This window comes from Acinonyx jubatus, chromosome A2 (genome assembly GCF_027475565.1).
Source record: "Acinonyx jubatus isolate Ajub_Pintada_27869175 chromosome A2, VMU_Ajub_asm_v1.0, whole genome shotgun sequence".
Lineage (NCBI taxonomy): Eukaryota > Metazoa > Chordata > Mammalia > Carnivora > Felidae > Acinonyx > Acinonyx jubatus.
This window is the reverse complement of record NC_069383.1, coordinates 120,092,596-120,106,595: the sequence shown is the minus strand read 5'-3', so window position 1 is coordinate 120,106,595 and position 14,000 is coordinate 120,092,596. Positions and strand designations below refer to the sequence as shown.

At 40.2% G+C, this 14,000-nt stretch overlaps 1 protein-coding gene across 8 annotated transcripts in view; it reads left to right on the top strand.

Annotated features, from left to right (window-relative positions):
- Positions 1–14,000, top strand: part of ITPR1 (inositol 1,4,5-trisphosphate receptor type 1) — a 325,544-nt gene that overhangs the window by 183,067 nt on the left and 128,477 nt on the right. For all 8 annotated transcript variants that reach the window (XM_053219026.1, XM_027042521.2, XM_053219028.1 and 5 more), the window contains 5 exons: positions 307–558; positions 1,905–2,030; positions 4,505–4,633; positions 8,885–9,005; positions 11,478–11,662. In XM_053219026.1, coding sequence (XP_053075001.1) covers positions 307–558; positions 1,905–2,030; positions 4,505–4,633; positions 8,885–9,005; positions 11,478–11,662 — 813 coding nt within the window. The remainder of the gene's footprint in view (positions 1–306; positions 559–1,904; positions 2,031–4,504; positions 4,634–8,884; positions 9,006–11,477; positions 11,663–14,000) is intronic.

Sequence of the window (14,000 nt, the reverse complement as noted above, 5' to 3'; positions counted from 1 at the left end):
ATTAAAAGTGCAAGCTTACAGTCTGCATTTCCACTTGATACATGAATGTTGGTATGCAGACCTTGTCTTCCCCCAATGGCTTTAGGACCACTGTCCTATACCTGTATCTGTCGATCGAAATGCTGCTGCTGAAGATTTTCAGTTGTTCATTAATATAAATGAAGTTTAGACAGTTTGGTAAAACAGGTGAGACTGGTTTTAGAAAGCAAATGCCTACAGAACATCTCTTTTTCCCTTTTCCCTCATTTTTTAAATGTCCCCACCTCTGCAAGCTCATACTATAAGCAAGCCCCATTCTTTCTGCAGCTGGTTAATTCGGGAGAGGACGTCCTCGTGTTCTACAATGACAGAGCCTCTTTCCAGACCCTAATCCAGATGATGAGGTCAGAGCGGGACCGGATGGATGAGAACAGCCCTCTCATGTACCACATCCACCTGGTTGAGCTCTTGGCCGTATGCACTGAGGGCAAGAACGTCTATACAGAGATAAAGTGCAACTCTCTGCTCCCACTGGATGACATTGTCCGTGTAGTGACTCATGAGGATTGCATCCCCGAGGTGAGCAAGCTCTTCTCATGTCTCTGCATGTGGCATGTGGACTTGCAGCCAGCTCCGATGTGGCCTCACAGTACGATAAGATCTGCAGCTCATTTTGTAGTGAGGAAACATTTTCTCAAATGCCAGTTTAGTGTATGAAGAACATTGGGGGGATTTTAGTCCTTCTTGATGTCTCCTCGAGAAGAGTGGGAATCTGCTTCTGTGCTTCCGCTCTTGAAAACTAATCATTTAGCCTGTTGAGCGAAGAGTATTTGCTTGGAATGAATGTCTGAAAAATGAGATGGAGTGGTTTGAGGTATGGTTCATGTGCACATAAGACCTATTCTGCAAGTAGATTCTTTAATGAAAATGTGTATTGCAAAAATGAATGAATGACAATTATAAAACATTTAGAAACTACAGGTAACCAATAGGAAAATTAAAATAATCTAGAATTCTACCACCCATAATAAATACCTGTTAAAAATAAATAAATACATACATACATACATACCTGTTAGGTTTTGGAAATGATTCCTTTCGAGTTTTCTGTTTCGTTGTTAAGTGTTGGCTAGTAACAACAATGACAGCAAAAACAGTGCATCATACAGTTTATATTTTGCCTTTGTATGTTTAAAATACATGCTATTAATTTATATCTTAAACTAAATACACATATATTTATAGCAGATACAGTGTGTATTTTGTCTTTGTTTAAAATATATGCTGGTAACTTAATCTTAAACTGAATATACTTTTATAGTATATGTAGTATATATCAAATAGATGTTTTTAGATGAATTTTTGAAAAGTTAATACATTATGAAAAGTTCAAATAGCAGAGACTTTAAAGGAGTAAACTATGACATATCTCCTAATCTGTCCCTTCCCACCCCACAGAAAATTATTATGGTCTTGTACATCCTTCTAGAGTTCTGTATATAAACAAATGAAATAAATATTCTTCGTTGCCTCCCCCGTTTTTTTTTTCCTAAACACAAAAGATGACATTCTGAATACATTGTTGTTCTTTTTCATATCTGTCCATAAAGAGATTCCACATTCTTTTTTTTTTTTTTACAGTTACATAAAACTTTTATCATATGGGTGTACTATAATTGCCTTGCATGTCTGTTTAACCAGCTTATGCTAATAAAATGAGATAATTAATAACTGATGACTATAATAAAGGAGAAAAAAACAAGATCACATTTTTCTCACAGCCTTGTCCACACAGCATTTTATCAGACTTTTGGACTCGTTTATTTGACAGATGGAAATGGTGTTTTGACATAGTTTTAATTTGCATTTCTCTTTTTCTATGTATACGAAATTGGTTTTTCAGAAACATCTATTTCTGTCTTCAGGTTAAAATTGCCTACATTAACTTCCTTAATCACTGCTACGTGGATACTGAGGTGGAAATGAAGGAGATTTATACCAGCAATCACATGTGGAAGTTGTTTGAGAATTTCCTTGTAGACATCTGCAGGGTAAGGCTTTCTGGAACTGAGGGGCAGAGCGGAAATGTTTGTGTATGTGCGTGCGTCTGGACATCCTTATGCAGGCATGAGGAAAATATTCACGTCATTTCAGCTTGCTCATGTGACACGGGGAGGCAGATGTGGCTCTACACTTGCACACGCCTCATTTCTTAATGCCTTTTACCTCTTGCTGAGAACAGATTTTATTCATCACATGTCAGAAAGGTGGGTTATTGCTTTTCATTTCATCCTTTATGGACTGATTTGTGAATAATAATCCGAGACATACTAAAATCACGTTTGAAAGTTTTCTTTTCCTTGATGATATCTCTCCTTAAAGGACACCTTCCTGAACTTGAGCATTTATCTCCTTCAGTCTGGTGTCAAGGATTCTGCAAAGCACTTCCCTTTGGATCTGCTTTCCTGACCTAGCAGTTGGATGGGCTTCATATTCTGGATTTGGTTTTGCTCTGAGCTTAATACTGTTTCTAAAGCTGCAAGACCACTACCTAACAAGGCACACCATGGATTCACGATGAGTTTTGTGGTGGTGGGTTTGGGGGATGGGGGATGGTAACCAAGTTCTTGAAAGAATGATTGTAAGATGATTTTCGGAATCTTCATGTTAATAAGAAAGGTGCTTTGGAGAGTCTTACACTGTGATACTCTTTGCTTGATGGTACAAATTACAGTGTAAAACACCCTGCAAGAACTTGTTTTCTTTCTAATCAAGGTCTGTGTTTAATAATACTCACGTGTTGGTATCACAGACAAATGTATACATATCTATTTTTTTTAATCTCAATTTCCTCCTAGTCTTTTAATCCCATAAATCTGGTTTTGGAGATTGGAATGGAAGGCCTGCTCTGTTTTTTGTGGTGTTTTTTTTGTTTGTTTGTTTTTTAATCAGGGCTGAACAAAGCTTTCTGTAAAGGACCAGACATTAATATGTTCAGGTTTGTGGTCCATCTGGTCTCTGACACAACTACTCAAGTCTGCCCTGGTAGTTTGAAAACAGCCATGACAATAGGTAAATAGGTGGGCATGGCTGTGTTCCAATAAAACTTTATTTATAAAAGCAGCCACCAGCCCGTAACTGTGCTGACCTCTACATTACATTATTCAGAAGTGTAAAATCAGTTACTAATTTCATTCTCTGAATGTGTCTAAACTGCTCAGTATTAAACTGACAATATGGCAATTAGTTAATAAAACATGATTTTTTTTGCCCTTCATAAATTTTTATTGTAAGCAACATTACATCTCAAATTACAGCACTAATGAATTTGGTAGTAAAACTTGATTTTTAAAAGTGTATTTTCGGGGCGCCTGGGTGGCGCAGTCGGTTGAGCGTCCGACTTCAGCCAGGTCACGATCTCGCGGTCCATGAGTTTGAGCCCCGCGTCAGGCTCTGGGCTGATGGCTCAGAGCCTGGAGCCTGTTTCCGAGTCTGTGTCTCCCTCTCTCTCTGCCCCTCCCCCGTTCATGCTCTGTCTCTCTCTGTCCCAAAAATAAATAAATAACAAAAAAAAAAAGGTTGAAAAAAAAATTAAAAAAAAAATAAAAGTGTATTTTCTAAATCTTTTCCTCTAAATGCCTAATCTTATTTTAAGTAGCAAAATTAAGTATAATGCCAGTAAAACCTAAAGTCTCTCACCCCAAGACCTATGGAATCAATGATTTTGACTCAAAACTCCACTATTTTCAGCAGTATTGCATATCAGTAACTTTTTTTTTAATTGAAGTATAGTTGACACACAATGTTATATTAGCTTTACTGTACATCGTAGCAATTTGACAACATTATATGTTATGCTACAGTAGCATTTTTATTGAATAGAAGAGTGTTGTAGCGTTGGAGAATATTACACACAGTGGACCTGATATATTTGATTCTCTTGATCATATATGTTAGGAAACATTGCGTAGAACAGATGAATGGCTTAACAAGGAGCGCAGTTCACTTTTAGGGGAAAATACAGATAACTGTAGTTACTATGCCTCTTGTTGCCTTTTAAGGTATTAGATTTGCCACACATGGCTAGGAATTTGGAAGCAAAAGCCCTGTAGGTCCCATACCGACTTTAAAAAAAATTTTTTAATGTTTATTTTTTTGAGAGAGCGTGAGTGGGGGAGGGGAAGAGAGGGAGACACAGAATCTGAAGCAGGTTCCAAGCTCTGAGCTTTCAGCACAGAGCTGACAAGGGATTCGAACCCACAAACCATGAGACCATGCATGATCTAAGCTGAAGTCAGCTGCTTAACTGACTGAGCCACTCACGCACCCTGGTCCCTTATCAATTTTGTTTTATGAGTCTATACTGGGATACACAAGTTGATCAGTTTCTCTGGCTGCATGATTTATTGTTATTTCAAGCATTTATTTTCGTTTGTTGGATTAGCAGGAGTGGTTACAGATTTCTTAATTCTACAGCTGATCTACAGGTTTGGTGTGTTGTCTAAAGCATCCACTTGCCTTGCAGGCCTGTAACAACACAAGTGACAGGAAGCATGCAGACTCAATTTTGGAAAAGTACGTTACTGAAATCGTCATGAGTATCGTTACTACCTTCTTCAGTTCTCCCTTCTCAGACCAGAGTACTACCCTGCAGGTAAGAAACACAAGCGGTGCAGGGCCTTCCCGACAGAGCTTCAGCAATTGCTGTTGGTGCTGATATGGCAGTGAGCAGCTGTACACGAGCCTTCATGGATACAAGATCCTTTGCTTTCTCAGGATGCCCTTGGATAAATAAGCACCTGAGGATGTTTTTCTTCACCAGATGGTTCTATTGATTGTTGATCTTTTTTCCTTACAATGCCTGTTCTTCCCCCCTTCAATCTTGTTGATTCCTCCCTTCCAATTTTAGGAGAAGCAGCTTTCAAATAGGTGCTAGCATGTTATTAAGGCTTTTTAAAAACATGTTTGGAAACCTCCATTTTAACTCCTGAAGTGTGTGCCTTAAGCTCATCCCAAGTGCTGCATGGCAAGAGTGAGAAGTCTTTTAGCCATGACAGCAGGGCTGGTGTATTGTACAGCAACATGGGCATGTCAACTCCTTTGTGCACGGTGCTCCTGGGGTGTGCAGTGCAGCAGCCCTGCATGCTGGTTCTCACTGTACAGTTTCAAAGTTTTGAATCCATGGATCTGAAAGAGAATTTCATTCTTCGACTTGAAAAAAATCACTCCTTTTTTTATAACTTAGGTCTGGGTCAACTGCTGTGGGAGTCTTACAGCAGGTGCGTTGGTACAGCCTACAAGATGAAAGTTGGCCTTGGTCTCCAGTGATCAGAAGAGAAATAGTAACCATCCTTGTCATAGAAAGAGGTAGAGGCTGTCCTGGGGTTGATGGATGGCCCAGAGTTATTGGATTATAGACAGATAATCCTAATGCAGGTAAATTCTCCAAGCGAAAGGTGATTCATGGTAGTATCATACTCATTAGTATATTTATCACATCCTGCCTTATTTCATTAACATGCAGAGAGTTCATATAAGCTCAGTATAGTCTGTGAGGTAGATGATATTGCCATCTTTGTAGCTCCATAAACTGAGGCTCAGAAAGTTTAATTACCATGCTGAGTCATGGTCACAGCCATTAAGTGGCATAACCATGATTTCAACCTACTTTTCTCTGATTCTGAAACTTGTGGAGTTTTTAGTGAGGTACATTTGCTGGGAACTATTGGTAACCTTCTGTTTGGTTAGAAATAACTATAAAAGCTAGCAATTAAGCTAAAGTATTGCAAAGTTTGAATGCTATCTTTCAAATGTCTGTATATATTCTTGAGTAATTGGGGAGCAGAAACTGGTTGGATCCCAAGCGCATGAGTTACCAGAGGCCAGAATGTGTTCTTTACCAAGTGCTATTATGCTGAGAGCCAGCCAGGAAAGCTGCCATGGTTGCTAAGATTGGACTTGCTGCTTTTGCAATTTAAAGTGACAATCCTCACAGCAATGCCCATTCTCCTATGGATTGTGAAATAGTATTGCAAAACCAAAATGTCAAAGTAAGTCGATCAAATTAATTGGGTAACTATTAAACAGGAATGTGGGTTTTGGTTTCCCATTTTGGTCACTCCTCTCTCTTCTTATTGCCTTACTCTGAAACCAATTTTTGGACTACCTAATAAGCCAGAATGGTCAGAGACATGAATCTGCAGTATAAATGTTGTAAGTCCCAGCAAGACTCAGGTTGTCCATATATACTTAGAATACAAAATCCAAAGTGGATTTTAGTTGTTTTTTTTTTTTTTTTTTAATGGCTTTCTAGAGCATGTATTTTCCAAGGAATACTATTTTTGGAGTTCTCATGGCCTATCTTGTTTTGTTTATATGCTGAACAGTATATGCGTCATTTCCCAGCTAGATTTTTACCTCCTTCCTGGCTGCCTTCCTTGTTTGTTTAGTTTTTTCCTTCTTTTCTTTCAACCCAAGCATATGAGGAAGGAAAATGGTGAGCTTGGGTTTGGCCGTGTCACATTTATTTTATTATTTATTTACTTATTGCCAGTGGAATGTCCAGGAGGCAGCTGGGACTATGGGATCTAGGGAGGAAGGATAGAATTTTGGAGGCTTCAGAGCAGGATAAAGCTGGTTTCAAATTCGCACTCTTTGCCTTATCAGCTCTGTGAACTTGGCTTGGTCACAGAACCTCTTTTCTTATATTTGAAACATGGCTGTAATGTCAATCCTGTATAGGCTATCGTGAGCAAGAGAGAAAATATTTGTGAAACATCTAGCATAATGCCTGGCACAGAGTAGCTGCTTAATAAATATGATCCTGTACTTTTTCTGCTACACCATAAGCTACAGTAAGAAGGGCATAGCTATGCCTTATGTGCATAGTTACTTCTGATACTGCTCTGTCCCTTGTAGCTTTTTGTGCTTGGGACCTGGTAGGTGCTGATTCACTGAGTAAGTAAATGAGTCCATGAGACTCAGGAGAGTGGAGTGGTAGAATCCGGATATAAACAGTTGGTAGTTGAAGTCATGGCCAGGAAAATGAAGCATTTTACTAGAACAGACTGGTCAGAGGACATGTAATTAAAGATAGCATCTAAAAGAGGCCAGAGGAAGGTCTTCACTTGATCACGCAGGCAGTGTGGGATTCAGGAACAAGCAGGGCTTCAGGATAAGAGAAGGGAGGATTTTACGAAGAGGGTGATGGGCAGCTGTGTTCTTTAGTCCAAGAGTTTGAGTGAGTTGATGGCACCAGATTGCCCATTGGAGTGGGTCATTAGAAAGCAGCTACACTGGCTAACGTATTCCTCTTTTGTTTATCCAGAGGTGAGACGGGAACAGAGCAAATGCCCAATAAATACTGATTGAATTGAATTGAGTCAAAGGATACTTCTTTCTTTGAGTTTGGGTGTTGGGTTCCCATCCCAACTCTAACACATATTCCCAGTGGGGTGGGTGATAATACCACTGCTTACTTCCTATGGTCATGGTAAGGGTTCCATGAGATATGCAGAAAGCACTCAGCACTTGGCGTGTGGGAAGTGTTCTCCATAAATGGCTTCTCTCATTGGGAACGTTGTGCTCAGGAGCTAAATATCAGGGTTTTGCAGCCAATTTCTCAGGCTCTTTATGATCTTGTCCTCTCTTAGTAACGCAGTTTACTGTCCTGGGTAGCTGGGAGGTGTAGAACAGAAAGTACTTCCTGAAGAAAGCAATAAGATTCTGCTTTGCAGGTGAACTTCGTGGAAAGAGCACAAATTGTCAGCATCAGAGAGCCCTGAGGTTGACTGACTGCTCTGGCACCACTTGTTAGTTCTTTTGGATACTTTCTTTTAACTTTTATGGGCCTCCATTTCTTATTTGTGGCATTAAGGCAGCTCATGTGCTATAGGATTGTTAGTTGAGGCCCCCAATGAGCTTTCACCTGATATGTGACACTTAATAAGTATGTTATCCAAACATTGTTCGTAGAAGAGGTTCTGAATTCTTATTAACCTGTTGTGTTGTCTTGTAATAGACTTGATTTTCTCCCTAGCACCATGTTTGTTTGTTTTTTTTCCTTCCATCTCAGAAACTTCTCTACAGTGTTTCACTACTTTTTTTCTTTGCTATATTAGCTCCTGCTGTTTTTTGGAGGGGCTGTGCAAGTCCTCTTCCTACAAACTAAAGTCCAAAGCTACCTGGATCCAGGTAGCTATGGATGGAGACCAAAATTATAACTTTGAAATGCATTCAGAAGTCACCATCAAACTGATAAAGTAAATGTTTGAGTTCTTTTATTTTAAAAAGAGCAAAATTGATGCTGTCATAGAATAAATCCTATCATGTAGTTAACTTCCCAGGACTCATCTCTAGTAAATGAATATTTATAAAGTATAATATCAGAATTCTACTCTGTTTATATCATGGAAGACAGTGCTAGAAATAAGTATGCATTCTTGGTGAGATTCACTTAATAGTTTGTTTTTGCTAATCAAAAACAGAGGTTCTACATATAGTATACAATGTCTGGAAAGAACTTTGGGTTATTCTGCCTCAATCCACTCATTTTATGTATTGGATGAAGTTATAGCTCAGATGTAAGCTCATTTGCCTCAAGTCAAATAGCCAGTTGGTAACTGGACAGGAATACAAGTTTTCAGACATTGATTCCACTGTTGATTCTTATGGTCAGACTTGAATGGTGTCAAGTTTGTACGTGGCCTTAAAATGCTTCAGATTTTTTTCCTCCTTTGATGAGGCACCTGCTGGAATCCTGCTCATAACTAGTCACCCCTTCCCACTCTTGCAAAGGGTCTGTTACCATTAATTCACAGTTCATTACAATGTCTGTTTCTGATCTGTGTGTCAGTGATCTACAGAAAAGTCATATTGCCTGTCTCTTGGCCTCTCTTCCTTGCAGACTCGCCAGCCTGTCTTTGTGCAACTGCTACAAGGTGTGTTCAGGGTTTACCACTGCAACTGGTTAATGCCGAGCCAAAAAGCCTCTGTGGAGAGCTGTATTCGGGTGCTCTCTGATGTAGGTAAGCTATCAGTGCAGTTGGGAGTAACATGATGACAATGAATTACCTCACAGCAGTAAAGGCCACTCTGTTTTATTGAGCACTTGTTATAGCTCTTCTAGAGTTCCACACACAGGAAGTTGGCAGAGGTAGAATAGGAATGGAGGTCTTCATGATAGCTAACCCTTGCCTTCTTTCATCTACCAAGCTGGCATCTCCCAAAGCGAAGAACCAGTAAGTCCCAAAGAGAGAGAGGCTTTGAAAAATACAGGTGCATGGCTAAATGTTAGGCATCTCTTGGCAGGTCCCAGTGCACACACACACTTACTCAAGGCCCTGGGAAGTCTCTCTCAAGAAACTAATTTGTTTACTCCAGTAAGTGTATTCAACCACATGGGAACTTTTTTTCTTGCTAAGTGCACATCCAATCCCAGGGGGACACCCTTTCTCAGAAAAGGTGCCCTGCTCCCTATTGCCTATCAATTGTCACCTCTCTGGTAGCTCTGAAAATGACTGCTCCCTTCACCCTGACTTTATCAGACTCTGTTACTCGGCCCTACTCCCCTTCATAAATGGGAAGCAAGGGGCTCTCTTCCTGCATAAATTTAAGAAGAGGTATCTCTTTACATTCCTGCAGACAGGCAGCACAGGGGCAAGGTGGGTTCTTGGATTATCAAGTAGCTGTCCACCAAATATAAATTGTGTTGATTAGGGCTTCTTGCCTGATTTCAGTCATCCCATCCTGATTTCCTTGATTCTCATATGGTAGGTAATGGTGTCTTTTTACTGTTTATGTGGTACTATCTCACAATAAGAGATGAAGCTTTTGAAAGAGTGTACATTATAGGTTCATGATGTGATATCTTAGATCCAGGGCTCTGAGACTGTATCCCCGAAACCCTGTTCTCTACCCACATAGGATTGTGCATCATGAAGCTCTTTGTTGAAATTTGGGCAGGTTGCTGAGTTGGCTAGCTCAGCACTCATTAGGGAGATGAAATGCTTCAGTAGTCTTGGCAGTGATGTGAAAAGACAAAGGGAGTTGATGTCTGCAAAATGGCAGGGCATGAAAGCAGCACAGCACACTCAGCCCAGGAACTCAGACTTCTTCTGTCCCTTGTGGAATACCTTCTCCTGACTGAAATCACACCCAAAATTCACTGTTTTCATTGTTCATCTTCTAAAGGGGTATCTAAGGCACATAGTTTCTAGCTGAGTGTATGCTGTGCATCCTGCTTTTTGATATTAGTCATATTTCCCCCCCATATTTCTTACTTGCTGTTTTAAACTGTTCGAAATTTGTTGATTGGCCGATGTTTTCTTGCCCCACATTGTGTTTTGTTTTCTTTTGTTTTTACTGGGACTTAAACCTTTGCTTCTCAGATTTCTTCTTCCAGGGTGCTGGAGTTGTTTTTAGAATTAGATATAGGTAATATAACACCTTCTTTGCTTCTGGTCTTATGAAGCATTGAAGACATGAAATAGTTGTCTTGTTTTTTGGAGGTTGTTGGATTTTCCATATTGAAAAAAAGGATTGCTAGTTATGTTCCTTTTTAAAAAGTTTAACTAAAGTTTTTATTTTGGAATAATTTTAGATTTATAGGAAGTTGCCAAGATAACACACACAGTTCCCCATGTACCTCTCACCCAGTTTCCCCCACTGTCAACATCTTACATCACCCGGGTATATTTTTCCAAACTATGAAACTGATGTTGGCCCATAGCTATGAACTACACTCCAGATTTGGTACCACTTTTTCCATTAATGTCCTTAATCTGTTCCAGGTTTCAATCTAGGCTACCATGTTGCATTTAGTTGTGATGCCTCCCCAGTCCCTTCTGGTCTGCGACAGTTTCTCAGACTTTCCTTGTTTTTTTTTAATGACATTAATAATCTTGAAGAGTGCTGGTCAGGTGTTCTGTAGAGTATCCCCCCCTTGTGGACTTGACTGTCATCTGTCTCATAATTAGACTGGAAGTTTTTTTAAGAGGAAAAGAGAACAGCCTAAATAGAAAGGATAGCTTATGTTATTATAAATGTTATCTTTTGTTTTATGTTTGGCTTAAATTGGCATTTTGTAGATTGTTGTATAGAACACCACTGAGAGAGAATTTTTAGAAAAATAATTTCTTGGAAAAATGAATTCCCTGTTGTGATAATTCTTACAATATGTGAACAACATGAGAGACCTTAAGATGCCATTCATTGAGGAAACCCATTGAGGTCTAACTTTGACCTTCCTGCCTAAACTTTGACCTAAAACATTTCAACATACTTCAGAGCTACTGCCCCCCCCCCCCGAATTCATATTGAGAAGCCCTGACCTAACGATGTCAAAGTTCATTTGAGTTCCTCAGTGTTGACACAAGCATGCAAGTGACCTATTACAGGCATGGATGAATCTGCCTAAGGGTTGATGGGGGGAATTAGTCTGTCTTTAAGGCATCTCCCATGCAAGTTGGAGGCTCATGAGTCCTGTTTCTTCTGTGTAGCCAAGAGCCGGGCCATCGCTATTCCTGTGGACCTGGACAGCCAAGTCAACAACCTCTTCCTGAAGTCTCACAACATTGTGCAGAAAACTGCCATGAACTGGCGACTGACCGCCCGCAATGCGGCTCGCAGAGACTCTGTTCTGGCGGCTTCCAGAGACTACCGGAATATCATTGAGAGATTGCAGGTAATGTCAGGCCCAGAGAGCAGTGAACCTGAACCTGGCCTGAGGTGGTTCCCACAAAGCAGCACTTCCATGAGCCAGAGGAAATCCAGGATGGGCCAGAAAGAGATGTCAGCATGTGAATGGCTAGTCAAGCACAGTAATGTGTGTAGGACCAAGAATGCAAAGCTGCTTGGGAAGAGAAAGGCTTCTGGCAAAGTCATGGTCTTTAAAGGTTTTCGACAGATTTATTTCTTTGCTTTTTTTTTTTTTTTTTTTTAAGTTTATTTGAGAGAACACAAGTGGGATAGGGGCAGAGACAGAGGAGAGAAAGAATCCCAAGCAGGCTCTGCACTGTTAGCGCAGAGCCTGATGTGGGTTGAACCCACGGAACCAAGAGATCATGACCTGACCTGAATCCAAGAGTCAGACGCTTAACCAACTGAGCCACCCAGGTGGCCCTGTATTGACAGATTTCTTCATGAAGAATGGGGACTGCTCTTTTTAGGAAGGAATAATTAAGTATTACAAAAGGATGCTTAGAATAAGGGCATAAGTGCTCCATTTTTTTTGTTTTTAATCACTCTGGGATATTTAGCCTCTGGAATCAGCAGGTAAACAAGTAGTATAATGTCCAAGAGAAGAGTTTTCTCTCAGAATGATCAAAAGAAAATAAAACCATTACTAAATTGTATCTGTATTTTACTTTTTTCTTGGACATATGAAGAGATCTATCCCTTTGTCAAGTGGAGAGTAGTGAATATTAGGTGCATGTGAAACACTTAAACTTCCATCATAACATTAACATCTTTACACAAGCACCTCAAGTGATTCTCTCACAGGTAGTGCATGGGCTATAGTTGGAGAGTCTCAGCTGTTTCAAATGAGCCTGCTGGAGTGGTTAAAAGCATGAACTCAGGCCAGTGCCTCAGGTCAAATCCTGACTCCACTGCTTATAAATAGTGTATCTTTGGGAAGGTTACCTCACTTCTCTATGCCTCAGTTTCCTCATTTGTAAAATAGCATAATAATAACACCTACCTCAGGGTTAATGTGAGGATCGCGAGCATTGATTACATGTTCTGGTTATCTGTGCCTGCTTAATGAATAATGCCAATTTTTTCATTCTCTTAGTCTGTTTAGAGGTTGACTGGGCTCAATAAGGTGTCTGTTGCTCAGGGTTTTGAATGCAGTAATGGTCAGATGGCAGCTGTGGTTGGACTCATCTTGAACTCTTGCACATGTTTGGCAGTAGATGTTGGGACCCCAGCTGGAGTTGTCAACTGAAATACCCACCTGTAGTCTCCCCATGTGGTCTGACCTTTCTCACAACATGGTGGCTGGATTCCAAGATCAGCATCTCTAGAGAGAGACAAATGAAGGCTGTATTGCCTTTATGACATGGTTTCAGGAATCACATAGCATCACCTCTGTCAATTTCTGTTGGTCAAGGCAGTCACAAGTGTCTATTTGAGGTTCAAGGGACGGGGATATAGACCAGCATTTGATGGGAAGAATGTCAGTGACACGGTGTAAGAAGAACATGTAAGATAAGATATATTGCAGTGGCCATCTTTGGAAAATTGCGTACACATAAACCACATAGAACAGAGCCTGGCACGTAGTGAACACTTGATCAATGGCAGTGCTATTATGATTATTACTGTTACTGTCACTTCTGTGATGACTGTAATAATGATGATTAGATAAAACATGAATCTCTGTGAGGTTTATGTAACCTGCCTAAAGATTCATTCATCAGCCCCACTCATGCTAGGCACTGGGATACAATGGTGAGCAAAACCACAAATGATCTTTGCCTTTATAGATTCTCAAGTTTTGGAAGGGAGGTACGTGAGTCAGCTAATCATACAGGTGAAAGTAAAATGGCAGGAGAGACCATGTTGCAGAGAAGTGAGTAGTGCTACAGAAGGATGATAAGGAACCTAATCGTGTCCACAGCTGGGATGGTGATCCAGGAAGGCATTGCTGGAGGAGTGACATTTGAACCGAGATCAGAGGAATGTGTGACTTGCTTGAAGAAAGAAATAGGAGGGAGGGAAACAGCCTGTGAAAAGAACATTATATGGGACAAAAGTGTGGTGCACTCAGAGACCAAAGGAAGGTTAGTGTGGCTGGAGCCCATGAAGCTAGGGGAAAAGGAAGCATTTCTTAGGTCAAGGAAAGAATTTTAGCCGCGCTGTGACAGACCCAATTCTTAAAGATAATTTGGTTCCAAATAGAGTGTTTCCTGACTCCACTATGTTTTTAAAGGGGAAGGGTATTATAGATTCAGAATTGTTTGAGTGCATAGTACTTTTTTGTCTGTTCAAACTAAATAAATTATCTACGGCCAAGCCAG